Source organism: Osmia bicornis, chromosome 8, assembly GCF_907164935.1.
Source record: "Osmia bicornis bicornis chromosome 8, iOsmBic2.1, whole genome shotgun sequence".
NCBI classification, from domain to species: domain Eukaryota; kingdom Metazoa; phylum Arthropoda; class Insecta; order Hymenoptera; family Megachilidae; genus Osmia; species Osmia bicornis.
Window position 1 is genome coordinate 4,712,449 of NC_060223.1, and position 27,015 is coordinate 4,739,463.

General features: G+C 29.6%; 6 protein-coding genes across 15 annotated transcripts; 4 read left to right on the plus strand and 2 right to left on the minus strand.

Annotated features, from left to right (window-relative positions):
- LOC114877108 (BTB/POZ domain-containing protein KCTD9) lies at nucleotides 1-20,849 on the minus strand. Of its 5 annotated transcripts, XM_029189268.2 has the most exons (11): nucleotides 18,803-18,892; nucleotides 18,366-18,408; nucleotides 18,015-18,217; nucleotides 17,763-17,940; nucleotides 15,886-15,990; nucleotides 1,859-1,980; nucleotides 1,598-1,774; nucleotides 1,342-1,502; nucleotides 998-1,224; nucleotides 595-924; nucleotides 1-523 (listed from the first exon to the last, which is right to left on the minus strand). In XM_029189268.2, exons 3-11 carry the CDS (start codon nucleotides 18,131-18,133, stop codon nucleotides 407-409), a joined length of 1,536 nt encoding a protein of 511 aa, XP_029045101.1. In that variant the 5' UTR covers nucleotides 18,134-18,217; nucleotides 18,366-18,408; nucleotides 18,803-18,892; the 3' UTR covers nucleotides 1-406. The 5 variants fall into 5 exon arrangements, with proteins under 5 accessions (XP_029045101.1, XP_029045098.1, XP_029045100.1 ...); XM_029189265.2 differs by lacking the exons at nucleotides 18,366-18,408; nucleotides 18,803-18,892 and adding an exon at nucleotides 20,783-20,849; XM_029189267.2 differs by lacking the exons at nucleotides 18,366-18,408; nucleotides 18,803-18,892 and adding an exon at nucleotides 20,636-20,776.
- Nucleotides 2,444-8,759, plus strand: LOC114877106 (biorientation of chromosomes in cell division protein 1-like 1). The gene is made up of 3 exons (XM_029189261.2): nucleotides 2,444-2,692; nucleotides 2,974-6,638; nucleotides 7,001-8,759. Exons 1-3 carry the CDS (start codon nucleotides 2,561-2,563, stop codon nucleotides 7,101-7,103), a joined length of 3,900 nt encoding a protein of 1,299 aa, XP_029045094.2. The 5' UTR covers nucleotides 2,444-2,560; the 3' UTR covers nucleotides 7,104-8,759.
- Nucleotides 9,888-15,908, plus strand: LOC114877111 (mitoferrin-1-like). Of its 3 annotated transcripts, none has more exons than XM_029189272.2 (5): nucleotides 9,888-10,433; nucleotides 12,359-12,638; nucleotides 13,148-13,372; nucleotides 13,514-13,721; nucleotides 13,865-15,908. In XM_029189272.2, exons 1-5 carry the CDS (start codon nucleotides 10,317-10,319, stop codon nucleotides 14,055-14,057), a joined length of 1,023 nt encoding a protein of 340 aa, XP_029045105.1. In that variant the 5' UTR covers nucleotides 9,888-10,316; the 3' UTR covers nucleotides 14,058-15,908. The 3 variants fall into 3 exon arrangements, with proteins under 3 accessions (XP_029045105.1, XP_029045108.1, XP_029045109.1); XM_029189275.2 differs by lacking the exon at nucleotides 9,888-10,433 and adding an exon at nucleotides 11,792-12,067; XM_029189276.2 differs by lacking the exon at nucleotides 9,888-10,433 and adding an exon at nucleotides 12,078-12,265.
- LOC114877112 lies at nucleotides 15,940-17,726 on the plus strand. Of its 2 annotated transcripts, XR_003789507.2 has the most exons (5): nucleotides 15,940-16,629; nucleotides 16,709-16,860; nucleotides 17,074-17,346; nucleotides 17,470-17,561; nucleotides 17,635-17,726. XR_003789507.2 is itself a non-coding variant. In XM_029189277.2 (3 exons), exons 1-3 carry the CDS (start codon nucleotides 16,447-16,449, stop codon nucleotides 17,297-17,299), a joined length of 561 nt encoding a protein of 186 aa, XP_029045110.1. In that variant the 5' UTR covers nucleotides 15,940-16,446; the 3' UTR covers nucleotides 17,300-17,440. The 2 variants fall into 2 exon arrangements, 1 of the variants encoding a protein (XP_029045110.1); XM_029189277.2 differs by lacking the exons at nucleotides 17,470-17,561; nucleotides 17,635-17,726 and having other exon boundaries at nucleotides 17,074-17,440.
- LOC114877107 (ATP-dependent RNA helicase SUV3 homolog, mitochondrial) lies at nucleotides 20,796-24,654 on the plus strand. Of its 3 annotated transcripts, XM_029189263.2 has the most exons (16): nucleotides 20,812-20,870; nucleotides 20,963-21,008; nucleotides 21,102-21,331; nucleotides 21,422-21,644; nucleotides 21,724-21,892; nucleotides 21,957-22,068; nucleotides 22,152-22,282; nucleotides 22,372-22,685; nucleotides 22,956-23,097; nucleotides 23,171-23,329; nucleotides 23,401-23,580; nucleotides 23,661-23,809; nucleotides 23,882-24,012; nucleotides 24,087-24,122; nucleotides 24,201-24,286; nucleotides 24,422-24,654. In XM_029189263.2, the coding sequence occupies exons 2-16, from the start codon at nucleotides 20,989-20,991 to the stop codon at nucleotides 24,500-24,502; spliced, it is 2,163 nt and encodes a 720-aa protein (XP_029045096.1). In that variant the 5' UTR covers nucleotides 20,812-20,870; nucleotides 20,963-20,988; the 3' UTR covers nucleotides 24,503-24,654. The 3 variants fall into 3 exon arrangements, with proteins under 3 accessions (XP_029045097.1, XP_029045096.1, XP_029045095.1); XM_029189264.2 differs by lacking the exon at nucleotides 20,963-21,008 and having other exon boundaries at nucleotides 20,796-20,870; XM_029189262.2 differs by having other exon boundaries at nucleotides 20,838-21,008.
- A 79-nt stretch (nucleotides 24,655-24,733) lies between these two features.
- LOC114877110 lies at nucleotides 24,734-26,981 on the minus strand. The gene is made up of 3 exons (XM_029189271.2): nucleotides 26,289-26,981; nucleotides 25,141-26,212; nucleotides 24,734-25,070 (listed from the first exon to the last, which is right to left on the minus strand). Exons 1-3 carry the CDS (start codon nucleotides 26,505-26,507, stop codon nucleotides 24,772-24,774), a joined length of 1,590 nt encoding a protein of 529 aa, XP_029045104.1. The 5' UTR covers nucleotides 26,508-26,981; the 3' UTR covers nucleotides 24,734-24,771.
- Nucleotides 26,982-27,015: the final 34 nt, after the last annotated feature.

The window sequence follows — 27,015 nt, forward strand, 5'->3', positions numbered from 1 at the left end:
ATTTTGTTACTGTATAATAATGTATTCAATTATTGTACATTCGTTCAATTTACAGTCTTACATACATAAACTGTGAGATCCTAAATAGTCATGATATATACAAAAAAAGAAAATATTTAGACATTTCTGTATATATTATCACACATATAAATATATTAAACTTACAAATTCGTCGCATATGAAAAAAATATATTTTACATCGTTTTTTTATCGTTTCACGATAAATCATTCATATAATATAGTTGTTAATTTCTGTAAATATAACAGTAATAGTCAAATATCATTGTTGACGACTGATAAATTACGCAAGCTGCTGATACTTGAAAAATAGTACGTTCAAACAATATCACTAAAATTCTTAACCCATACATTAAATAAATATCTAAATCACAGAAGCTGAAATAACCTATCGTATCGTTTGAGACATATGTAATGGCGTTAACATCAGTTCAAAAACAGCATCTTTTAAATTCGCACCGCGTAAATTGGCATCTTCTAAGTCCGATCCTGACAAGTCGCAACACTGAAACACATATGAACAATTCATTAGTTTAATAAGATTTTATAAAATGAATTAAATTAATAAGATGTTACCTCTAAATCCGCACCAGCCAGTACTGCCGATCTAAGATTACAGTTTCTTAGAATCGCATTTTTTAATGTTGCTACCCTAAGATTTACCGCAGCCATATTACTGCCTTCTAGATTAGCACCTTTAAGGTTCACACTCTCCATATTAGCGGGTAAACCACCGGGATCTTCAAAATTACACGACTGAAGGTTGGCAGCAGCAAGATTTGCACACTGCATTTTAACACAAACTAACTGAGCACCTTGCAGGTTTGCATCAGACAAATCTGCTCGTTCAAAGCAGCAACCTGATAGATTTGCACCCTCTATATTACAGCCTCGCAAATTTGCATACTGCAAAAAATTGTAACACAAAGTTTAATGTATTATTTACTGCCAACTTCAATATTGAAATAATTTTAGTTACCTTAAAATTAATATTCCTAAGATCTAATTTTGATAGATCAGCACCATAGAAAACAGCACCTTGAAATCTAAGTTCTGAAGTAGTTGGTGTTGACATAATTGCTTTAAGTACATCTCTGCGAGTTAAACGCTCGGAATCACTTTTTTCAAAATCGTCATTATGAAGTATTACATGCAATTTTTTAATGGCACTTTCGATCTCATAAAAACGCGCTTCTGCCAAGACTCCTAAAAAAATATTTGTTACATCAACTTTAATAAAACTGTACCATTAAATGTACTTTAAAAACTCAATGAAGAAATTACAGGTCATTAAATTAAATTTAAACATGGCAAAAAATACACCTTTTACATTCACATTGGCATCAAGTATTATTTCTCCGTGTCTTAAGTAATTTAGTAATGGTTCAAAATATGTTGGACTTCTGTCAATTAGGAATGCTCCTTTTTGATCCTGTCTACTAGGTACCATTCTTTGTTCATTACATGCGGTGTCAATAAACATTCTGTAAATATTTTATACATTGAATATGTTATATATGTTATACATACGTACAGAAATGTTTTCAACTTAAAAATTAGATAAACAAATTATGTTTACCTGGCCAACATGCTCATTGGTTCCTTTTTTGTTAAAGTATCCCTAGTTGTAGTAAAATATTTTCCTCCAACATTTAATGTAATCCATTCTGGATGTATATTCAATTGACCTTGTGTACAAATCTTATCCTTTGCAATAAAATCTTCTCCTCTTGAAACATATAAGACATCGTCGTCTCTAAAAAGAAATTTATTTTCAATTACACTTATACCCTTATTAAGCTTATGAAGCCTGTCAGTAACTTATTAGCAAATACTTTACCGGATTAACTTAATATCATCAATTTCTCCACCTTGAGGAGTGAATATTCTCTTAGCAGTTATTTCAAACTTTGCACTAGCAGATATTAATAATTCATCTAATGAGTGAGTCACCATAAATGCCTAAGAAGATTAAAAATTGGTATAGAAGACGTTGAAAATATAAATCAGAGAAAATTATTCAATAAGATAAGCCATAGAATATAATTTATTATAAACAAAACTACAGTCACCTTGCCATTTACATCAGTTCCATTTACAAAAAGGATTACTCTCTTCATAACTATATAGCAATAAAATTCTACATACAGTAAGAAAAAATAATAAGTATGTAATTTTACAGAAATAGAACAGAATCAAATACAAGTTGCATTTGACATCGTATAAGTTGCCATCTTAAAAATGTCTATAAAATCAATATCTATAAGATACAAATTTTATAGATGCATCTGTGAATGCAGTAAAACCGTAACAGTTGCGATCGAAACTTTGTATTGTAAAGCGCCTTGAAACAACATCTTTAAGGGAATTTTGTCTATTGCATTGGTATTTCTGACTATCATTGGTATTTCAGTACATTTAACCTAGCCATAAAGCCACAGAGTATGGCTGCGTACCGTTTCACGGAATGACTTTGTCGGTGAAAATGAGTAATTATTTAATATTCAAGTGAATAATTATCATTTTAAACATTTCATTTAGCATGGAATTGGGCTTATCGAACACACTATTAGCAGGTGATCCACGGTTAGTGGATCACATTGTAGGAGAAGTTAAATCTCAAGGAATCTTTGATCAGTTTCGTAAAGAATGTATCGCTGATGTTGATACAAAGGTACGCAATATGTGTTTTAACAGTCAATTTAACATGAAAATCTCTGAAGTGTATATGAATTACTTAAAATAATATTCTGAATACTTTCTAATGTAATTATTTGTGCAATTACATTTATTTGTTTTTTAAATGCCATATTTGTATAAGTGATATATTTACGCATTTAAAAGGGAAGTTATCAAACGTTAATTATATTATACAAAATGATGTACAATATTATTACATTATATTATACTATATTCTAATAATTTGTATCACATCACATTGTATTATAATTACAGCCAGCATATCAAAATTTACGTACAAGAGTCGAAGGATCCGTGAATTCTTTCCTTAGCAAGCAGCCATGGAAACCAGATTTAAACAAAAATCAGTTGAGGGAAACCTTGCGAAAACATATACACGAAGCTCCTTATCTGGATGCCGGTGTAGAACGTATAGTGGATCAAGTTGTAAATCCAAAAGTATATTCTGTCTTCATGCCTCAAATTGAAGATGTAGTATACAAGTTTTTAGGTATAGAAAGACCTAAGGCAAAAGAAAAAAATGGTGCTTGTGGCCTTAAAGATTTATTACCTAAGGATTTAGATCCTGTTTCACCAGAGTCTGACAAAAATAGTTTAAAAGATGTATCTTTGGAATCAGTGGACGCGATAGAGAATTTAGATACGAGAAAAGATGACAAATTATTTAATGAACAAAAATCACAGGAAGAAGATGTTTTCAATGAAAAAACTAAGGATAACATCTCGGAAAACGGGCAAATTTTTTCGGAAGAAAAAGTATTAGATGAAAACGATAAAACTTTTAATAAGACTGGTAGTAATTTAAATTTAAATACGTCTGGAAAATCAGATGATAAAACGGAAGATGATGAAGAGGATAGTCCTACTTTTGAACCAATTGATATTATGAATTTAAATGAATCCAATATTTCCAATGATTCACATTTATCAGGAATATCAGAATTAACTAGCCATAGATCAAGAAGTCCTGATTTTTGTAACGAATTATCGAGGGATAATTTTGATTACAGTAATCAAGATTCGCAGTTAAGCAAAGTTTCTTCTGATTCTCGATTATCTATTGTAACAGATTTCGGATCTTCGAATCATGCATCGACACCAATTAATGATTCGTTAAAAGATGAAGTCAATAAAGATAAATGTGATGTTAGAAATATTAAAGACAATTTTAAAGCTGTCAGAGAATATGAATCCAGTAAAAGTAAAAGTAACAAAAATATTTTTGAATTAAATAAAAATAAAGATGCGCAAGATATTAAAGATTCTAAAAATAATAAAAACAATTTATCGTCTAAAGAAAACTCGCGTGATGCAACGGATAGTAGTATAAAAGACAAATATGAACATAAAAATAACAAAGATAAAAATAAGGATAGTGAATCTAAATCAAAACCCAAAGATAAAAATCACATAAAAGATGAAAAGCATCATAAAGATAAGAGTAGCAGCAAAAAGCATAGAAGCCACAGTAGCTCAAAATATGATAAATATGATAAAAACAAATCTAAAGACAAAAGTGATCAACCCAAGGAGAATGCGGATAAGATTAAAGATACAGAGAAAGATAATTGTGCTGCAGTAAAGGAAGACAAGATAAAAGAAACAGATAAGAAAGATAATATTAATAAGGAAGGGAAGGATCTAAAAGATCTGTACAAAGAAAAAATTAGGGAACTTAGAGAAAAGAAGGAACTAACAGAAAAAGAAAAATTAAATAAAGATAACAAAGAAACAAAATCAAATAAAGAAAATAAAGATAGAAAAGATTCTCCAAAAGATAAGAAATCTTATAAAAAAGATCATAAAAGTTCTTCCAAAAATTCTTCAAGTTCTCACGACATTAAAATAGCGAAAACATCTGAAAAAGTTATCGATGGGAAAGAGAAAAAGAGTGAATCAAAGGATAAAGATAAAAATAAGCGTGACGAAAGACGTAGTTCTAAAGATCATGTCAAATCTAAAAACCACGTTAGTACTAAATCAGATTCTGAAAAATTAGATAAACAGGATATAAAGAAAATTATTAAAAATGAGAAGGATGAAAAAATTGAAAAATCTGAGGTAAAAAAAGATACTAAATTAAATAGTGAAAAAGTAAATTGTAAAAAAGATGCAAAAAATTACGCGCAAAACAAAAAGTTAGATAGCAAAAAGGAAGTTAAAAATGATGCACAGGAAAAGGATAAAAAGCGGAAAGAAGAGAAAAAGTCTAAGTCAAAGGATGATCATTCAAGTTTAAGAAGAAATTCTAATGATCGACGTTCTACAGATAGAGATGGTTCGAATGGTTCAAGTAGTAAAAGCTCACAAGCTAGCAATGCAAGTTCTAACATTACAAATAATAAGTCTAATACATCTACTTTTTCCAAAGAAACAAATCATGTGAGTAATTCTGGTAGCGAAATATCGGACAGTATCGACGAAGTATATACAAACGAATCAAAGTTATCGCCAGAACAGTCGAATTACAAATTGGACAAAGGAACAGAACACACGGAGTACAAAACAGATGATAGTAGTAATTATGAAGTACATATTAAACAGGAACCAGAATTGAATGATGGTAACTTACCTTTAAAGAAACGAGCGTTATTTGGAGAAGATAACAGCACTTTAGGAGAAGTGAAAGTGAAAAAACCAAAATTTGCCAAAAATTTTCATGAAGCTAAGAAGCTAATGAAAATTAGGAAACAAATAGAAAAACAGAAACTTAAAGAACATAAAAAATTAGAAAAGAAACTTCAACAGAAAATACAATCGGCACAATCAAATACGATGAATAATGATAATTTTGAAAGTATGCCGGACGAAGAACGTGTTCAAATAATAGAGGTAGCAGATGATGAATATGATGAGCCATACCCTGAAAAACAAACTGATTTGACATTAGAAGAAAGATCAATTATGATGTTACAAACAGAAGCAGGTACAAAAGATTTGTTAGAAACACGCTCTGATTTAAAATTGAAATTATCAGACATGGAATTGTGTATAAGGCAATCCTTGAGTGAAGCGCTTCCCAATAAAAAACTAGAAAATGTATCTTCGCAACAAACAGCACTTTCTGATGATAAAAGAAATGAAGAATTACTAAATAAAGAGTCATTGTCTTCTACGATAATAGGAACAATAAAGGAAGAAGAAATAGATGACTCTGAAAAAATATATTCTGATAAAGAAATAAAGCAAGAAATTAATATTTTTAAATCAGAAGACAAATTAAAGTCTGAAGAATCAGACTCTTTGGACATTGGTGGCGATAAACATAAAAAAAATGAAATATCAGAACAATTAACAAAAATTGATAAGAATATAGAAATACCAACAACATCAAAATGTAAGGACGATGACGTTTCTCAGGATGCTCAAAGTAATAGTTTTTCTAATTTAAATGAATCAGATTGTACAATGAGGATTAAGAAAGAACCTTGTGATGTGGAGTCTACATCAACGGTAGTTGATGATAACGAGGAATGTCGTTATTTCAAAGCTGATAATGAAAAATCGGAAAAATTCTCTAGTTTTCTAGAATCACTGGAATTAGTAAAGAATAGTTCCTTAGAGGATATTATAGAAAGTTTAGGAGGGCAAGTTGTATCTTCAATGCCAAAAACAATGGCACCACCTTTACCGAAACGCAAACACTCGTCTAGCCCGTTAACAGATATATTGTTAAATAATTCAAATAATAATAATGATGGTCATAACAAAGCATTGAATTTGCCTGGCGAAGATGCGTTAAATAATGTAAAGAAAAGGAAACTTGTTGTTCAAAAGAAGCAAAGGCTTCAGTCAAATGTATGTGCTCCGCAGGGATTTTTAAATGGAGAAAATTTTGTTATGCCTCTAAGTCCAGAAAGTGATGTGTCTGCAACTAGCGAAAAAATACCATCATCAAATTTAATTAAAGAAGACAAAGGGTATGTTGAATAATTATTTCTCTAATGAATGCTTTTACAATAATTTACCTTTCAAATGTAAAAAGAAATTATAAGATTCAGGACTTTGTACATAAGATCCTTAGGACAAATTGTTGATGTTTATAAAGAGATATATCTATATATATATAATAAACTAAAAATATTAAGTTTATAATATTTGTTACAATTGTTTATTTAAATTTCCTATTTAAATCAAATTTTCAGGTTGAAAATATAAAAGCAATACACAATGTAGAAAATTAAATTTACATATGTATTCCTTTTAATATTAAAATAGTTTGTTTGAGATATAAATATCTCTTTCCTATTCATGTGATAACTACTTTGTTATGTAATTACAGCCGGCATAGAAGCAGTCAACGTTACTCAAGTGATGACTTATACAAACCACGTCCATTATTTTCAAGTTCTTCTCGCAGAAGTAGGAGATCTAATCAGGTATAGCTAGTAGCTCGTACTTTCAGATGTTAAATTACCTTTTACTTTATGTAATACAAAAACGAATCCGGGTTGTTAATTCTAGTAACACATTCTACATTCTACTTGGATCAAATATTTTTGAATTTTAATTAATACAAATACTAGTGCGACCAAACAAAATCTGTATACAATATAGTATCTTTAAAGCTTATTCTAAATTGTATTATATGCAGAAAAGTTCAAATTAATGTCTTTAAAACCATTTAAAATAATTGTATTAGAAAAGTTGAAAAAAATTGAAATGGGTTGACGTTCTTTACATTTATTATGAATTTTAGAAAGGAAATTTTCATTACACTTAATGAAAAAATTCTAACTATTTTAAACAATTATTGTCAAATTATATAACTTGAACAATAGTTGTTTATGTAGAAATATCGAATCCGATGCAGTATTAAGAAATACGCACTTAAGAAATATTTTTAAATAAATGCAAAAGATTTTTAAAGATACTTATTTCAAAAATACCATACTGCAGTACTTTGAAACTTTTTAAAAAAATGTGAAAAATGATAAGTATATATACACATTAAAGTAAATTGTACAGTTATTAAATTTCATTAAAATCCATTGTAAAATTTTATATTTAGAAGGGCATGTATAAAATTTCTGTGAATAATATATTTTTAATTTACATTTAAAATTACATTGAACACTACATATTTATGTAGTTCTTATTTATTAAAAGAAGAGTGAAAGATAATATTTTTTCACATTACTTGTATTAATCTTTTTGTATAAAACCAATTATAAACAGTACACTGGTCTGCAATTAATACTGTGCAATTTTCATGAAAATATATTGTACACAGTATACTGAAAGGTATGAAATATATTTGTAGGATCACAAATTAGAGAGATATTATTTAAATTAACTACATTACTTGTATCTTAGAATAAGTTTTTATATTGTATATGTAGCTGCAGGAATGTTTTCTTATTTTTATTAATTCTCTCTTGATTCTTATTCTTTTCTAAAGCTAGCAAGTTACTGGAAAATATGTGTGAGAATATAAGCCTGATAAGATTAACCTGCAAGAAATCATTATATTTGAACAGTTATTGTACATTATGATAGTGTATGAATAATTTCTTAGAACTAACAATATTATTTCTATTTCTTGACACGATGCTATACTGACGTTTTCTTTTAAAATGAAATTTGAGGAGAAAGGTGGATGTTGAAACCAATTACTCTGTGATGTTAAAAGAAAATAAGCAATAGCTTCTACAAGTTTCTTTGAAATATAATGAAACAATAGTAAGAAGAGAATTGCAATGCAGAGGAGTCATTCATTTTTGCCATAATAATAATTGCACATCACGTCACTTTTTACTTAAATACTTAAAATTGTAATATTACATTTTTACAAAGATGTTACATTTGTTAATAAGCGTGTTCTTTATTCTGTACATGTATAAGTTTGTATAAATATGTATATAAAACAGGAGTACATTACACTTTATTACTGTGAAAATATTGTAGAATATTTTTTCCAACTTTTTAAAATATTTATTGCCATATGTAATATAGTAATTAAAAATTTATATATACTATAAAACCCATTATTATTATTATGATTGCTTTAAAATAAAGCGATTTTTTGTATACATGTTAAACAGTGCATAAATATTGTATTACAACCTTCCTCTACCTTACATAATTATACAGAAAAACATTAATTACATTATATGTTATATTACAAACAGAATTCTTTTTACTGAAAATAGTTCAAAGTGTGAAAAAAACTAATTTTTATTTTATTCAACAAATGTTACAGATAATAAAGATAAAGTGAAGTCACGTGTAATCGCATACGCAATGATATTTGTGTTACGATATCCGAGCGTAAAAATGATAAAATTACAGAAATATCGGATAGTACGAGTCGGTCATTAGATAATTAATTAGTTACAATTATTATCTATTAAAACATCTCGTTTTCCTTAAACTTTTGCAAAACCTTACGCATAAATCGACCTTGCCATTTAACCGGAGTTTTCATAAATCCATATGCAATATCACGGTAGACCTTTGTGTATTATTCAGACTGTTATAAGTTGAATTGTTATGTATTAGAAAAAAGTAACTAATTCATGAAATACAATGTTAAAAATATACAGATGCTACTTTGTAATCATGGTATTTTCTATAAATAGAACAATTTGTGAGGGGTTTATCATGTAATACGATCTTATACGCGTTTATACAACATATGCATTGTCCGGAATATTGTAGAATAGTGTATTAGAATACTCTGAAGAATGGAGTTCAAACCAACATGCTGTAAATCAACTTTTCAATGCCGCTGGTTATTTACCTTTGTCGTGTAACAACGTTTTCTCTAGGTTAATTTCTTTATCGTTAAAAAAAGAAGCGTAGAGATCTTAGAATAATAAAGTATTAAAATATTAAAATGTGTAATAAGTTTGTAGTATAGCAACTTAAATACACGTAAAGGAACAAGAAAATCTATAGATAAATGTATGAAAGGGAATCATTTTATTATGTTAATCCATATAAATTAAATTAAATATCTCTTTCATCGTAAAATGAGTGCATTATCATCCACCTCAATGCACATACAAATCTTATACAATAATCAGGCCTATGTATACATGTCGGTGCTCACTACTGCGTAGCACACTACATGCACGAACCACGTGGTTGAATACGACGCATGCGTCACACGTGCGCGCACACCTAACCTCATCGGATCAATGTATGAGTATGAGTAACCATTTGTGAAGAATGCCAGTATATATCGGATACCGTAGCGATTCGAATAAACAATCGGACGTAAATGCCATGTATTCTTGCATTTCAAAGAGAACTTATAAGCAGGTACAATAATTTCTTTGCGAGACGGAATACGTGGTGGGGATTATACATTGTAAATTTCTCAATCGGGAGTAGCAGTCTCTTCAATTTCAATACGATTCCATTAAACACGGACAGCGAGTACAATTACGTTCCGTCACTTCGAACGAACAAATGTTTCCCTTAATTTCTTTTGAATGAACATTTCGTCGATTCTAAATCAAACGCTGCTATATCGGCGTTAAATCGGCATCGGGCCACTACTGAAAGCGTGTTGTCCGTTTCGTGAGTACATACAGTAATTGCGGTAGTTTAAAGGCCTGAGCTGGAGTTCGTATTGGAGTATCTTCAGAAATATGAATGCAGAAATTTACGAAAGTTTGCCTACATCTTCTGTGGCTGTACATATGACAGCAGGTGCATTTGCTGGAATTATGGAGCATTGCGTGATGTATCCACTTGACAGTGTTAAGGTAATAACTTTATTTCTAATACATTTTTTCTATGCTAGTTTACATAACCTCAAATGTTGTATCACGATATTTAGTTTGTTAGATTTTAATATAATTCAATGACATATAAAACCGTGACATTGTAAGTCACATGGTCTTTGAATAACAAGGAACATGATATTCAAATTCTCATCAATTCTTAGAATTACACCACTTTCCTTGTTGCAACGTGGAAATTCGATCTCTATATATCACGATCGTTGTAATCTTAAATAAATAATGAATACTGACACTTTTATGATAATTACAATGAATTCTTGGTAGACATATTATTAATTATTTTACACTTATATTACTTACAAAAGTATTGTGTAATCAGTTTTAAGCAATATAATTTCATAACTGTTTCCAGGTATTAATTCTTTGAATGCACGAACGACCGTATTAGTCATCAAATGATTTAGCAAAAATGTTTTGTAATAATAGTTTACTATTTTTTACTTTTTCAGTTATTATCTACATAATAACAGGTGTAAGATAATTTACCATGTCATCAAACATTGTTGCTAATACAAATTTAGTTTTTTACATAATCTATACATACATATAAATAAAATTGAAGTGTCTCTGTGATTTCGAAATAATGTTTTTTTTTTAACTCATATATGGTTTTTTGCACCTTGCTAAAACCCAAACACGCTTTTGCAAAATTTTTATCTGTCTGTCTGTTTAAACAGGCTAATCTTCCAAACGACTGGACCGATTTTGACGAGACTTTCATTGGTAGATTCAGAATTTATAGAGTAATAATTTAGACTTCTTTTTATTCTGGAAATATTCAGAGTTCTCGCGTAAATTTAGAAAAACTGTAAAAATCAGGCACTAATCAGGCAACTTTTTTATAGTCCGTTTATGCAGTTCACGCATTTACACATATATATTATACTGATTTTAATTGTGAAAATCAAAGAGAGAGGCGATCAATCACAAAATTAAACAAATTTATGTTTATTTATACGCATGCAGTGCGAGCGAAGTCGCGGGCAATCGCTAGTTAATAATAAAATTATGTAAGTGATAACAATGAATGAAACAAACTCTGTGTAATAGAAATAAATAATTTGTACTATCTTCTTAATTGTTTTCAATGAACTGAAACTTAGAAGTATTCCCATTTTTTTTTTCATTTTATCAGTTAAATAATTAAAATATGAATTTAATTTATATATTACAAATATAATCATCTTTTAGTTTTTTTTAATTCATTTTGTATTTACATTTATTTAATTATCGTAATATAATTTTTATGATCACTTTACTTGATAAATTTATGTTGCCACATATACCACTATAAATTATAATTGTAATTAAATATAAAAATAATAATTGTAATAATAAGTGATGTCTGAAAGAAAAATTAGATTGTATGTTAGACATAAGACATTAATGTAAAAAGTGCATATCTGATAATGTTAATACTTGTAAGATAATGAAGCAGCAACATGCGTTTCAAACATTCATTATATAACACATTTCTTGATTCTATTGCAGTAGATTCTATTTTTGGTTTTCTTTTCAACCTACAATCTATATTAGTGTTTACTTTCACATTTAATTGTTTGAAAATGCATTTTTAACAGAGCATAAAGATAATGGTACATGTAAATACATTACATAACATTCAAATGACACAGTAAAAGTGAAATTTTAAAGTTCAATGACCTACTCTGAATCTCATTTGCAGCACATTATCATTTACATCACTGCATTTATTATTGCGATTGAGAACTGTTGTTATGCATTATTAAACAAAGGCTTTGTTTAAAAATTATTATATCTTCAGATAATTGCAAGTCAGACTTAAAAAATTTCTTAATATTCCAAAATTGTATCTATGTATGAACAAAAATGATGTTATGCTAATGTAATTTTTTGTTTACATTTAGACTAGAATGCAAGCATTAACACCAGGCCCAGGAGGAGGCGGAGTAAGAGCAGTTTTAAGTAGTATGATTCGTCAAGAAGGCGTTTTGAGACCAGTTCGTGGTATGAGTGCAATGGTGGTAGGAGCTGGACCTGCGCATGCATTGTATTTTTCATGCTATGAATTTATTAAAAATAAAATCTTAAGTTCAAGGGAGCATTCTGAATTGAATTTAGTTGCTTATGGAACAGCTGGTTGCGTGGCAACCCTTCTTCACGATGGTGTAATGAATCCAGCAGAAGGTAATATGGTTACAAATTTATCAGTAACACAACTTAATCATTGTAAATGTGTTGTATCGTATACACAGGGTGTATCAAAAAGATTTTCTTCCAGCAAAATTACAGATGTTTCATGCTAAGACAAAAGAAGGAATCCTTTACTATTTTACTATTTTCCGTTTGTTTTCGAGATTTAAGTGTTTAAAAATTGAATATTTATCGACTTTCAGGGCGTCCTTTTATTTAATTGCCTATAGCTTAAACGAGTTCAGTTTTAATCACCTGTAGTTTAAAAACAAAGTCGCAAATTGTAAAATAGTAAAAAATTTTCAACGTGTTTTAACATGAGGAATCTGCAAAGTGCATGATGTAAAAGCTTTCTGAAACACCTTGTACAGGTAAATTATATATATATATTATTTAAAAAAAAAAAATGCAAATCACTACTTTTTTGGGGGAAAACACAAGCTAAATGTCGTTCATAATTTTTAGAATTTTATCCAATGAAGAATAAAATTATCTTATTCCAGTGGTCAAACAGCGATTACAAATGTATAATTCTCCTTATCAAAATGTTGTATCGTGTATAAAGAATATATACCAAACTGAAGGTATACGTGCATTCTATAGAAGCTACACAACTCAATTGGCTATGAATGTGCCTTTTCAAATGGTTCACTTTATTATTTATGAAACTACACAAAGCTTCACAAATCCAGACCACACTTATAATCCTTTAGCACATATGGTATCTGGTATGTATATTTTTTATAAGGTAATGTACTACATAATATTGTATAAAGTATAGTTATGTTACTAATTTAGGTAATTATATTTAAAAACTAATTCATATGTAAAAGGACTGTGCTTATCAGTATTGTACATATAAATTATAGGTGCAATAGCAGGAGCTGTTGCTGCTGCATTCACAACACCTTTAGATGTTTGTAAAACACTTCTAAATACACAAAGTGGTGTACATGCTCAGGGAATGATAGACGCTGTCAAAAAAGTGTACAACTACGGTGGTATACGTGGTTATTTCCGCGGTTTGAATGCCCGTGTTCTTTATCAAATGCCGGCAACTACTATTTGTTGGTCAACGTAAGTACATAATTAAATAATATTTGAAATTGTTGGATGCCATACAAAGATATACCATTATCAGATTTATAAATTTAGATAAAGTAAAAAAGAAACAATTAAATATGACGATTATATATGTTCTTTTTTTATCACTTATTTAGATACGAATTTTTCAAATATGTACTCCATAAAAAGCAAGATGACGGATATTGTGGACCAGAGGCCGACAATGATTTAAGTGGAACAGGTCAGATGCAAGCTACTCCTTCCTGGTCTAGTCGTATTCAAAACGTACGAGTATATCTTGACAAAAATACTCCAGCCTCGGAGTTACTCGATGTGACTACAAGTTAGGTATTTTTGAATTTTTTTTTAATAGTACCATTTAAATTGCACCGAAGAACTGTTGGATGAAGATGCATCCGGTTTTCGTATTTGAAGAGTTTATCGATAATATTTCGTTAATTCATCTGTTACAATGGTATTATTACACGTGTATAAATAACTCGTAACGAGTGGGTATTACAATTCAACGATTGAAAAATTCATTTTTGAGTCAAGTGCAGGGCGCAGGCTCATTGAAAGGAAAATTTTAATTACTTCTTCATACATGGCTGCTTGAAAGAAGATGTGTCACTTATGATATAATTGCATTTTATATATATATATATTAAAAACAATCATATATAATAATTTACGAACATTATTAACAAATTAGAACGTTACAAACTGACAGTAGTATCAAATGATAAAACAGTGAGTTATATAAACATTTTGATATTTTCTGATATTATACGTATTGTAAATTTGTCTAAGTTATTTTATTTTATTGAACAAAATAATTATTGCTGTATCATTCTAAAAAGAAAAACAAAAGAAAATTAAAAATTAGCAATATTATTTTAAGATCTATACATTTATTGATACTAGTTAGGTGATTGCTATCAAGTGTGAAATAATGGATAGAAATATTATTGTCTATCGTACTGTTCATACGAGGTAACATAAAAAATCCACTACAATAATTTAAAAGAATATATATAAGAATTTGAAACATATTAAATTTGAGAGCCTGCTCTTGAATAGTAATTATACAGTATGTTCAATGATTGTACCATATATGTATTTAGATTAAAAAGAGAACCGTGGGATACATGGAAAAAATGATTAATGATAAAATGTGCATAGTGTAATTAAGTCGGCTTAATTGAAAACTAATGTTATATTTAAAAATTCGTAATTAAAGAATCCCATACGTTTTGGTAAAGGAAGAGCGAATAATTTTTACTATTCAATAGTTGTACTAAATGTAAGACAGGTTCTAAGTTTAGACGAAATATAAGTTTATCAGGATCTATCAGTCTTGAAATGAAATCTTAGATAAGTGTTATATATATATATATATAAAAAAAGTAGAATTTAGAATAATACGGAGACAAAATTTTATTACATTAACTGTCTTAGACCAATTACAATCATGTAAATTAATTGATTTTTAGAACAACGGAGATAAATTAATATTTACAAGCGTATGTATAACAGTATGAGGAGACAGGATAGAAAGAAAGAAAAGAAATGGCAATGTTACTGTTCGATAAGTACGGCTCGCCTTGATTATACAAGTACAAATTAAGAATTGCTCCTTAGTCAGTTTGTAATATAAACAACATTGCATCTAAACTTTATGATGTACCACAATATTGCTTCCTATGGCTGTGATTACTGAGTCATTTGATGTTGACTTTAAGAGGGAGTAATATCATGTGAGAACTCATACTTCACGCCATATTTATTTATTATTAATCATTGTTACTGATATATCATTATTTGGCGCTACAAAACATGTCACTAATTTTTATGCACCTAAAAATATACACACTTTTTACAAATATTTTTTGGTAGACTTGTCACAATGATAAATATATATATATATATGTATTATTTTTAAAAATACATAAAAATTTTTAGTAAAACTTTGACAAAAAATATAGCACATTTGTACACAGAGGAATATACATATTATATGTATAACATTCAAGTGTACCAAATAAACTGCAGTGTGTTCAAATGATTTTCTTAATAATCATATATTTTACGAGTGATGTAATTTCTCAAAATTCATTTAATGCGCAAAATTTTATTATATATTCTTTCTTTTTTAAGTGTTTAAATAAATACTCACCTTGCATAGGGTAAAAGATAGTATCAGCCATCCGGTTTCTATCAACATCCAAAATTTACATTTGTGGAGATCACAGCAATCGGTCGATTCCTCCGGATTATTTATCTAAAAAATTAATAAACAAATCATGTATTTTCCAAAATTAATTATACACGCTAAAATAATCTCTGCCTCTAAAATTTGTTGTTTAATTAGTTTGTATGTAATATAATGATCCCACTGGTATTGTATAAGTTAATGATAGTGTATTTAAAAAAAAAAAAATTGATTAATACACGATAAAAACAGAACATATTATATGTAATAATTATGTAAATAAAATGATTCTGTAAACTATGTAGAAAAATATATGAAAATACTTTTTTTTTTTTTGCCTACTGCACTGACGCAAGGAATTGTTAATAAATAAACATTAGAGCATCAGAATACTATACAATTTTACTACATAAATATACCATGTAAAGAAAAAATTCTTTTTATACAAATCACTGGGTCTATATTTAACTTCCTTGTTTACTATTCCATATTACATTACCAAGTACAATTTAATGAAATGAAATCATGTCAAGTAGAGGAGTATGCGATACACGTTGTCAAACGTTTCTTACTGCAATGATACAGAAAGAAGAATCAACGCGAATCAGATGGTTTCTGAAGAATCAAGAAAAACTATTAAGCCGTTTAGGAAAGGAAGTTACATCACCGCCTACGCGTGAACCAGACAAGAAACAAAGCGTGGATATTGTATGAAATCAGATTGCATGCTGTAACAAGTTATCCAAACTATTACAGTAAAGGTTAAATGTCATTTTCTGTTTCGTAGATACGTTTAAAACCCTTGCCCAACTGGAGACCAATGGAACCTGACGGTTCTATCAACATGGATATAATGAAACCAATTGACCCCGAAGTAAGAGCCATTCTATACGAAGGCGCTCCAAGTTTTATCACCGCTGAAAATTATACTCGTAAAAGGTTTTGCAATTTGTGACAACAATTTCTTGTAAAACGAGAAGATTACAATAGATTACACGTCGTATCTTCAATATTATTATAGTTAGGAAAATAAAAAGTTAAATACGTTTGTTTAACGATTTACAGTTAAACAAAAGGATCTCTCTTCTTTTCGTTGAAAAAGATAGTTTTCAAATCAGTACAGTGTACTAATGTTTTTGCTGGTAATTATAGATTAAAAGATCATCCTGAAGACCGTTTTTACTATCCGGATTGCACAAGTTGGGTACATGGATGGCGCCTTACAGATTATTCACCCGTTCCAGGGAGCAAAGTTGGAAAAAGATCCGTTATGATGCGTCAATTTTATCATCCGAAAATATCGAGTCTTAATAAGGACCCAGAATGGTATCGTCCGTCCCAAAAAACGCCAAATAAATGTAACGGCGATATGAGCTAACGGAAAATGCATTTCTACTACAAAATGTTTCAGACAAATTTATAATGGTAAGTTCTTTCATTGTTCAACTCTATTATATAAAATTCCAAATTTACTGTATTATGTTTTATTTAAATTTATGTAACTGAACTTCACATCTCAACTATTTTCTTCTTTATTCTTATCTAAAGTAATTAATCGCTGCAACTCTAACGGCAATAAATATTCTGCCTGACCCGGTACAGCATGGAACACAAAGTCAATGAATTTCTGGAAGTATTTGGTAATCTGACATAATTGTTCTTCTAATAATTTCTTCTCCACGTGACACTCAACGATTTCTCTCCTCATTACAGATACAATATTCTTCAAGCGAATGATCAACTCGTAGATATCGTCGATTTGCTTCTGTTTGTTTTACGAATGAAACAATACGTTTTTATCAATGACTAATGCGTATGTATAAGTTAGAAGATTCAATTACCTCGAAGTATTTATGTATGGCATGCTTATCCCTGTCACTTCGAAACCGTTCCAAACAAAGAAGATAGATTATCTCAACTGCATTTTGCATTTCAAGCTGATGCCTCTGAATGTACAATTCCTTATTCAATCTCTTCTCGAATTCATGCATGTTCTTGTTTAATTGTACATGTTTCTCTCTGTAGAAAAATGTTCATTTGAAAAATGTAATTCTGGGCTAAATTAATAATTTGAGAGTGTATTAAATAGGAACCTCATGATCTGATTGAAATCAGCAATTATATTTTCTCTTTGAGCACGAAAAGAGTCCTCAAAATCTTTGTACAACGTTTGGACGACGTGAGATATTTCAGTGCGCATCTTTTTCATCATTTCATGGACCACCTTCGTCCGTTCTTGTACAACTGCTTTTTGGAGATTCTTGGTATTTGCAGCGGTCACGTTTGCCCATTCGATCTGAGAAGAGAAAATATTTCCCGTGTGAAAATCATACAATTTTATCAGGGAACTCGATAAAACTCGATATCTTCGGGGAATTAGATACCGTCGGGGAAATTAGATATCTTTGTATAATGTATCATTAATGATATTTCTTTTAACGTACTGCACATGAAGGATTAAGTTGCGCATCAAGTCGTCTGATAAAGCTTGGAAGAAAAAGAAAAACGAATCTTTTTATCTCGTTGAATTCTATGAGGGGAATTAATCGTATCTTGAATTACTGTTTAAAAAAGTCATACCCTACAGGGCCGGCCCTGAGATTTCGGGGATCCGAAGCGAGCTCCAAAAACAGGGCCCCTTCGCATATATGACATGAAGAAAAGTATCTCAAATAAAATTTATAAAATTGACATTAAAGCTTGTATAACTAATTTAGATTTGCATTTACAGTTTACTCTTGCATTCTTAGACGCAAAATCGTCTTATGGGGGCCCTAGGTGGCCGCCTAGTCTGCCTAGGCTCAGAGCCGGCCCTGATACTCTAAGTACTCTTATTCAAGATTTTCTGTAGCTTTTTACTTGAATTAAGAAAAGAGATTACTTCTATCTGTTCTTGTAATTCCTTTTGTACATTTCTCAAATAGTTCTCGTATTTTTCGTGTAGTCGTTGAGCGTCCTCTTCGGCTTCCCGCCTTTTTCTCGCTTGGTACATGAAGAACTTTTGATGGGATTCTTTCTCTATCCTTCCTCGTAGGTTCTTCTCAATTTCTTTCTCAACACTTTTCAGAATCTCTTCTCCTAGTTCTAATGATTTCAATGGATATTACAATCGTGCATAACGAATTTGGGTTTACTATCGTTACCTAATATATTCTGATGTACGAATGCTTTGATAATTTGATTATCCGACGGCGGTACGTAGGCGGTGTCACGCGAGTCATCTTCAGACGAAATCGAGAAACATGCTTTCGATACTTTGGGCGGCGTTAGGACGTCGATTAACTTCCTCGTGTCATCGTGGATGTATTGGAAAAATATTTGGGCTAAGGATGGGCCAAGACAAGCGCGAATCGATGACGATGGTAGAGTACCAATGTTCGGGCACAGTTTTGCTTTGCATTCTGAATTTATTCGATCTGTAACAATTTTATTTTATATATCTCTTCAATGATACAAAAAGATTGAAGAAATATACTGCCAAGAGGAAAATTTAAAAATTTGAAATGAAACTATATATTTTTTTCAGATCAACTGATAGTACGTTTCGAGACGAATTCAATAAACTATGATGCATACACTTTTTATTAACCCACTGCGGACGAATTATTTGTTATTCAAATAAATCAGTCGTCGAAGATGATGTCTTTATTCGTATTTAGAAATTTGTAGTAAAGTTTGTTAAGAAAAAAGTAACATTTCTTTCTGGTATCCCTAATAATTAAGGTGTATGTATTATAAGCTATTACATTCGTCTTGAAACACGCTATGGAATGATCTGAAAAATAAAAATATATCATACTTTAACGCGAACATCTTATTCACGCATATGAAATGCAATTTTTTAGATTACAACTCACTCATGTCTTTGTACTTGAAAATATTTTGCAGTTACCTTTACAGAGAATTTAACCTTTTCAAATCTACATTTTTTAGCAGATGACAGGCGATTGGAAGAAAGAAATAAAAGAGGAAACGGTTGATTTTTAATATATGTATGTAAATATTGTGAATGTAGATGAACCACTATAAATTTTACGAATTGAAATATAGTTAAATAATTTTGTACATACATTGTTCATAACATTATTGAATATTATTTTAATCCGCACGTAATATACTTTGGAAAGTAAGAAACGTAAACGGAAGCTGTTTTTCGGTATTGTGAACCTCGTCATATTTCATTTGATAGACATTTAGAAAGAAATTTTAGTTAGGTTACAATTACGATTTTGCACGTACGCAATTATTTTGCCGAATCTTTCAGTCGGAATAAAGTTAGACCTTGCAAAAATTTCAATCCAGAAATCAAAAAATGTATTCTTAGGATAAGAATGTATTTAAATGCTGCTGCTCTAAATTAAAGAGGAAAATATAAAAGCTGTAAATTTAGAAATTTAAGAAGTAGAAATAAGAACATAATCTTATATATTAATTATTGCATTAAAAGATAGCATTACATATTGCAAAGTAAATTAATTAATTTTTTAGTAACAAATTCTTATTGGTTTCGACATTTAAGCAACTAAAAGCAATTAACAATAGAAAAGTTAAACATAAGTTGAATTTATTAAATGAATTAAAAATTCCGAAAGATGAAATGTTAAAAAATCTTTTTTATCTGATCATATTTATACGATTATCGTTTCAACTTAAGTAAAAATTAATTCGAATTCGACGTGATCTATAATCTAAGATTCTAAGTAAAAAAAATTACCTGATTCCTCAATTTCTATTAACAGTGAACTCTGGTCTCCTAATTTTATGAAAATGTAAAAAAATGTGTAACTTTTGAAGATAAATAACGAATTACTATAGTACCATTGTTAAGCAAATGAAAAATATAGTAGCGACTTGAACTTACGTTAGTATAAATTTGCGTTGTATGTATATCGTACATGAACGACAGTAGTGTCGCCACCTGCTCTAACCTTCCAATGTCGATACACGAGGTTGTATATAATCTTTTGTACTATAAATTGTAGAATATGAAAATAAATAAAATCGGCTTCAACAATGTTACCAATTATGCAACTTGTTACAGATCAATTAAAGCGACGTAATAGTTTAATGTTATCATCATTGTTAAGGTCTTCAATTGTATAATTTTATATATTCGTGTAACCCAAAAACTGTTCCAATGTAATTACATCAACTTATGTATGAAATTTTATTATTTTTAGGCAATTAAGTCGCACAGTATCTGGCACTCAAAGTTTAAGAAAAAAGGAAGACAAAAAAAATGTACCTTTTACATCGTTATTTAAACCTGTCGATGTCAAATCAGAGGTGGATATGAATGTTGGTGCAGAATTAGCTGGACAGTTAAAAAAACGTGATATTATACAGATTTTAGCTACTTTTGCAAACACGAAATCCATTAGAGAATTAAGCACACAATATGGATTGGATGGTAATTAATATGGTTTATATTATTTTTATTAAAGTATTCATTCATGAATTGTTTCTTGTCAGTACTTCAATCTTTTCTTCTTCTCTTCAGATACCATTTTTAATACAGCTATGGGAAATTTTCGGAAACACTGTATAGAATCTGAATCGCTTCCTGCAGATATTCATGTAATTTTAAGTGATCTCACTCAAGGAGTTGGACATATTACAGATCTGTTTCCTTATTTTTTACGCCATACTAAACAAATGTATCCACATATTGATTATCTAGAGGAACTAAAGAAAATCAGTGACTTACGAGATCCTCCTCAATGGTATATCGATGCAAGATTTGTATAAAATTTACCCACCAAATTGGTTTAAATTTTATTTCATTTTTATTACTGACAATAGGTATCCTATAGCAAGGACAAAGAAAAGAAAACTTATATTTCATGCTGGACCTACGAACAGTGGTAAAACGTACCATGCTTTACAACGTTTTATGACTGCCACATCTGGTGTTTATTGTGGACCATTAAAACTGTTAGCTGTTGAAGTTTTTAACAAGTGTAACAGCATGGTTAGTATCATTCGTAATATCATCTTTTAAGCATGCTTATCGCATTAAGTGTTTCTAATTTTAGGGTACACCTTGTGATTTAATAACAGGAGAAGAACACAAGTATGCAAAGGATGTAGATTCTCCTGCAAGTCATGTATCGTGTTCCGTAGAAATGGTAAATGTACAAAATACTTGTAAGTATATTTAATTATAATGAAGTAATACTTTGATACTGTTCGATGCAACATTATTAAAATGTCTTTAATAATTATTATAGATGAAGTTGCTATAATTGATGAAATTCAGTTGGTACGTGATCCTAATAGAGGTTGGGCATGGACAAGAGCTTTTCTTGGTGTTGCTGCGGATGAAGTACATTTATGCGGCGAAACTGCTGCTATACCTATAGTATGTTCCTCTTATTCTACAAATTATATATTAAAATAATAACAGAATAATTGAAGTAAATACTACATGATATCCTTATTATAATACAGATAGAGTCTATGTGCCTAACAATAGGTGAGCAGTTGGAAGTGAAACGATACGAACGGTTGACCGAACTTCATGTAGAAGACAAAGCACTTTATTCTTTACATAAGGTTCAAGACGGAGATTGTATAGTTTGTTTTAGTAAAAATGACATATTTGTCGTTTCGAATGCCATCGAAAAAATGGGAAAACAAGTTGCAGTAATATATGGTAGTTTACCACCAGGTACAAAGCTTGCACAAGCTGCGAGATTTAATGATCCTGATGATCCTTGTAAGATACTTGTAGCCACAAATGCAATAGGGATGGGTTTAAATTTGTAAGTTTATAATGGAGAACTTTGTTTATTTAACACAGTGGTTCTCAAACTTTTTTGTCTGGCAACACACTGAAATCATTAAACAAAATTCACGGAACTCCTGTTATTATTATTATTTGCTTTTTACAATTAGTAAAGCTAGTGAAGACTTATTAATATTTGGTTTTTTACATATAGACAATTCAAGTTTACAAACAAATTTCACGGCACCCAGTTTTAGAACCACTGATTTAACATATAATACCAAAAAAATATATATTATTATTTCAGACATATCCGAAGAATTATATTTTATTCCGTTACTCAGCCAAGTATAAATGAGAAAGGAGAAATAGAAGTTGATGTGATCTCTGTATCATCTGCATTACAAATAGCAGGTCGTGCAGGACGTTACGGAACAAAGTGGTCAACAGTAATGTGCAATTAAACTTAAATAATGAATTTATAATAATCATGTCATTAAACACTAATCATTTATATTGTAGGGTTACGTTACAACTTATAAACCCGAAGATCTTAATTTATTAAAAAGTTTATTAGAGAAAACCCCGGAAGATATAGAACGAGCTGGACTTCATCCAACCGCCGATCAGATTGAATTATACGCTTATTATTTACCAAATGCAGCGTTATCAAATCTCATTGTAATATTTAGTTATCTATATTTATTTATAGCTTAGCGGGATTATGAGTACGATTAAAAGTTTTCTTTCAGAACATCTTCATCGCACTTTGCGAGCTCGATGATTCTTTATATTTTATTTGTAATTTGAGTGATTTTAAATTTGTTGCGGATATGATACAACATATACCATTACCTCTTCGAACAAGATACGTGTTTTGTTGCGCACCGGTTAATAGAAAAGTACCACTTACGTGTAGTATGCTTTTAAAGGTAAAGTAAAAATATATTTTTTGATACTTGTATATTACTTGTAGTAACGTGTTTACATGTATATTTTGTTTTATTCGTAGTATGCCCGACAATGTAGTAAAAATGATCCAGTAACAGTTAAATGGTTGAGTCATCAAATTAATTGGCCCCCAAAAATACCAATGAATCTTGTTGATCTTGTACGTTTGGAAGGTGTATTTGATGTATTAGATATTTATCTTTGGTTAAGGTAAATAATTGTGTGATAATTTTAGTTTTTCTTGAATAATTTAAGTTTTGATACTATTTGTAATTTATGTAGTTATCGAATGCCGGATTTGTTTCCTGATGGCCCTGCGGTTAGGGAATTGCAACAAGAGTTAGACAAAATTATTGAAGAAGGAGTTCGAACAATTGCACAATTGTTCAGAAAGCCACAGCTGCCGGAAGAAGGTATGATTAACAAAACAGTATATATTACTTATTTAATAATAAATCAAGTAATAATATTTGACTCTGTTAAACAGATCTTATGGAGAAACGGGAACGAAAGGCTGAGATGGGTAATTTATTGAATATCAAAAATGCTAATTTCTACTGCTGACACATGACTTATATTGCATATTTTACAAAAATCTTAGGGAAAACTACACTAAGTCGTTCGTTAATATCGCGAGGTCTTTTAACGCCCAAAATGTTAGAACAATTAAAAATGGAGTGGTCGACGGTAAGGAAAGAAAATAATTATTATTTTTACGATTAATAAGAAATAACTATAATTTTCAGAATTTTCATAATAATATAAATGATAATTTAAAATTAGAAATTAACAAAATTTCATGTATTATATTGGTAATTTCAGGAACGTAATGGATATAAAACAAACAAAAATAACTACAATGATCAATCTTATAATAAACATAAATATAAATTTCATAAATGAAATATACTTTTAGTGTTATTATTACAGTCCAATTTAAATTAAATTAAAATTTATAAGAGGATATATTTATGTTTGTATATCTTTACTTAAAACATAAGTTGACGCTATCAAAACAATTTGAATTAAAGAAATTTTTTTTAAAAATAATTTCGTCTTTTTTACCTTGAATTAAAAAAAGAAAATTTATTTGTTTCGTATAAATAATGTACATTGGTAATAAAACAAGTAATACATGTAGTAAAAATTTTGTTTCTTGGTTTTATTTGAAATTATTGTTTAAATATATTTACAAACTCATATTTGCGATCTTGTCTCCTTACGCGTTTACATTTTTGGCGGATAGAGTGTACTTTCGAGTGTTTTCTGGTAAATATGGAACGTTTGTATGGAAAAGAAAAGAAACTTTTTGTTTTATGTTGTAATCTGTGAGATAGAGAAATGCACCTTGTACATCTGGACAAATCGTTATTCACTAGTAATGGACATAAAACGTGTCTCCACTTTACACCATCTTTATATGCATATTTGATGTAATTAATTTCTTGAAACCTTTCAGTATCATGTATACCTAAGTAATATGTAAAAAATTTAATGTTCGTTATCAGTATGAATTAGGAAATAGAAGAAGATATAAATACCTTGACAGACGATCCTTTGATCGAATTCATCAATTAGTTCTTCTATATCTACTAAGTTTTGTACTTTTAAATGTTTCCCCTCTCTTATGAGGTTGTGAATTAATGGGTTTATTTCTTTATTTACAACAGCGCAATGCAACATCATATCACTCTTTATAAACACTTGTTTCTCTGCGAAAGGCATTCCACTTTTTGTCATACCCATGTATAGGTATACTATTGTTGTTGTATGACCTTTTGAAGTTACCAAGCAAGACCAACCGCGTGGTAATAATACTTCTGTACATACTTCAAGTAAATCTTCAAATAACATTTCATTTTTATCTGTATCACTGTATACAGAATAGTGGGTGTCTAGTTGATCATAGTTTGAATTATTCACTATTTGATTTTCTATGTATATATTTTCAGTGGCATTAAAATTATTATCTGTCGATTTCTCCTTGGAAACGGTATCTCCTCTTATTTTATGATTCAACATCGATGCATTATCTTCGTTGGAGGTATTAAAATCTTTAAAAGAAGAATCCAGTACTCTGTTAGATACATCAGAATAAGAATCTTCTTGACATATTTCATTCTGTTCTTCTGTTTCATCTTCCACTTTTATATTTTCTATTAAATCTTGGTTATCGGATAAAACCTCTTCTTTTACACATACTATTGTATTTTGTTTCGTTTGATTTGAATTTTGTTTAGGGGATTCTTTATTTCTGGGATTATTGTACGATATGTTATTAAGACTTGAACCATCCTCAGAGAATTCTATATCATTTTGCAAATTCCTTTTGGAAATGTAACTATAGTCTACAAATCTATGCGGAAGCTGATACAATGATGAAATTTTAGGATCTTCGGCATAACTTATTTGTAATTTTCCTTCAGTTCTAGGTATTAGGAAATTTTGTTCCTTTTTCAACAAACCAGGTGTTCTTCTTGATTTAAATGGTGAATAACAATTTATATTTACATCAGAATCATCAGAATGTTCTTGAGACTGGGTATTTCCTTCAAGATGATAATTTCTTCCAGGAATAGCCCCTGGTCGTAATCTACATTTCTTATATTTAATCTGTAAAAGAAATGAAGATAGAAGGTAAATGAGAATAATAAAATATAACTATAATATCAAAGCTATTAATACTTACTGTTATTACATGTGGTGGCACTCCACTAACCCAGTGGGTAATGATATCATCTTTATGAAAATGTTTACTACAAACGTAGGTATCATCAGTGACAGAATAATTTTCAATACCAATAGCACTTTGCCACTTTTTACGTAATTCTGGGTCCTTAGGTGCTGAGAAAAAGCTATAAGTATTCCTGTAATTGGTTTCCTTACACAATACGCATTTACGCGTCATAATGACACTACGAACTGTATTTTCAAGTTGTTCTACTTAAATATTACAATTGGTATTTATTATATACATTATGCGCTATGCCATGAGCATACGATTATTTAACTTTAAACAGTAAATCACCGAAATCCATATAGGTTATAACATTTTTACATTACAATTTCAATTAAAAGTAAACTATAATTACTTATAACTTCGATTAATCTCATTTACTATTATTTATATAGAATTTTTCAGTTAGCTAAGTTTATTAAACACATTTGTTGGACATATTTTTTTAAATAACCGTCCCATATATTTTCGTTCAACAATACTCCTCAATAAGAGATGTCAATACTAAAACTTAATTTTGCAATACATTTTGTACAATTAATATTTCGCAATATCGTCAACAGAAAATTTCAACAAACTAATATACAATATTTGAAAGCGTTTTTGCAACATTTTAAAACGCATTATTTATTTGGATCCGAAATTTTTAGAAGACTTTTGCTGCCCTCTATCGACAGAG

Excerpts from the sequence above, each read along its gene's own strand:
- LOC114877106 (XM_029189261.2), top strand. The coding sequence starts at position 2,561 with ATGGAATTGGGCTTATCGAACACACTATTAGCAGGTGATCCACGGTTA. Across the intron at positions 2,693-2,973 it reads TCGCTGATGTTGATACAAAG|CCAGCATATCAAAATTTACG; the intron begins GTACGCAATATG and ends TTATAATTACAG. Across the intron at positions 6,639-7,000 it reads TTAATTAAAGAAGACAAAGG|CCGGCATAGAAGCAGTCAAC; the intron begins GTATGTTGAATA and ends ATGTAATTACAG.
- LOC114877111 (XM_029189272.2), top strand. The coding sequence starts at position 10,317 with ATGAATGCAGAAATTTACGAAAGTTTGCCTACATCTTCTGTGGCTGTA. Across the intron at positions 10,434-12,358 it reads ATCCACTTGACAGTGTTAAG|ACTAGAATGCAAGCATTAAC; the intron begins GTAATAACTTTA and ends GTTTACATTTAG. Across the intron at positions 12,639-13,147 it reads TGTAATGAATCCAGCAGAAG|TGGTCAAACAGCGATTACAA; the intron begins GTAATATGGTTA and ends ATCTTATTCCAG.
- LOC114877112 (XM_029189277.2), top strand. The coding sequence starts at position 16,447 with ATGTCAAGTAGAGGAGTATGCGATACACGTTGTCAAACGTTTCTTACT. Across the intron at positions 16,630-16,708 it reads AGAAACAAAGCGTGGATATT|ATACGTTTAAAACCCTTGCC; the intron begins GTATGAAATCAG and ends TCTGTTTCGTAG. Across the intron at positions 16,861-17,073 it reads GAAAATTATACTCGTAAAAG|ATTAAAAGATCATCCTGAAG; the intron begins GTTTTGCAATTT and ends TGGTAATTATAG.
- LOC114877108 (XM_046286863.1), bottom strand. The coding sequence starts at position 18,913 with ATGTACCAAGCGAGAAAAAGGCGGGAAGCCGAAGAGGACGCTCAACGA. Across the intron at positions 1,981-15,885 it reads TATCTTTTACCCTATGCAAG|GCATTTATGGTGACTCACTC; the intron begins GTGAGTATTTAT and ends TAATCTTCTTAG. Across the intron at positions 1,775-1,858 it reads GATGATATTAAGTTAATCCG|AGACGACGATGTCTTATATG; the intron begins GTAAAGTATTTG and ends ATTTCTTTTTAG.
- LOC114877107 (XM_029189262.2), top strand. The coding sequence starts at position 20,935 with ATGTTACCAATTATGCAACTTGTTACAGATCAATTAAAGCGACGTAAT. Across the intron at positions 22,069-22,151 it reads GGTAAATGTACAAAATACTT|ATGAAGTTGCTATAATTGAT; the intron begins GTAAGTATATTT and ends TAATTATTATAG. Across the intron at positions 23,581-23,660 it reads CGTGTAGTATGCTTTTAAAG|TATGCCCGACAATGTAGTAA; the intron begins GTAAAGTAAAAA and ends TTTTATTCGTAG.
- LOC114877110 (XM_029189271.2), bottom strand. The coding sequence starts at position 26,507 with ATGACGCGTAAATGCGTATTGTGTAAGGAAACCAATTACAGGAATACT. Across the intron at positions 26,213-26,288 it reads TGCCACCACATGTAATAACA|ATTAAATATAAGAAATGTAG; the intron begins GTAAGTATTAAT and ends TTTCTTTTACAG. Across the intron at positions 25,071-25,140 it reads TCAAAGGATCGTCTGTCAAG|GTATACATGATACTGAAAGG; the intron begins GTATTTATATCT and ends CATATTACTTAG.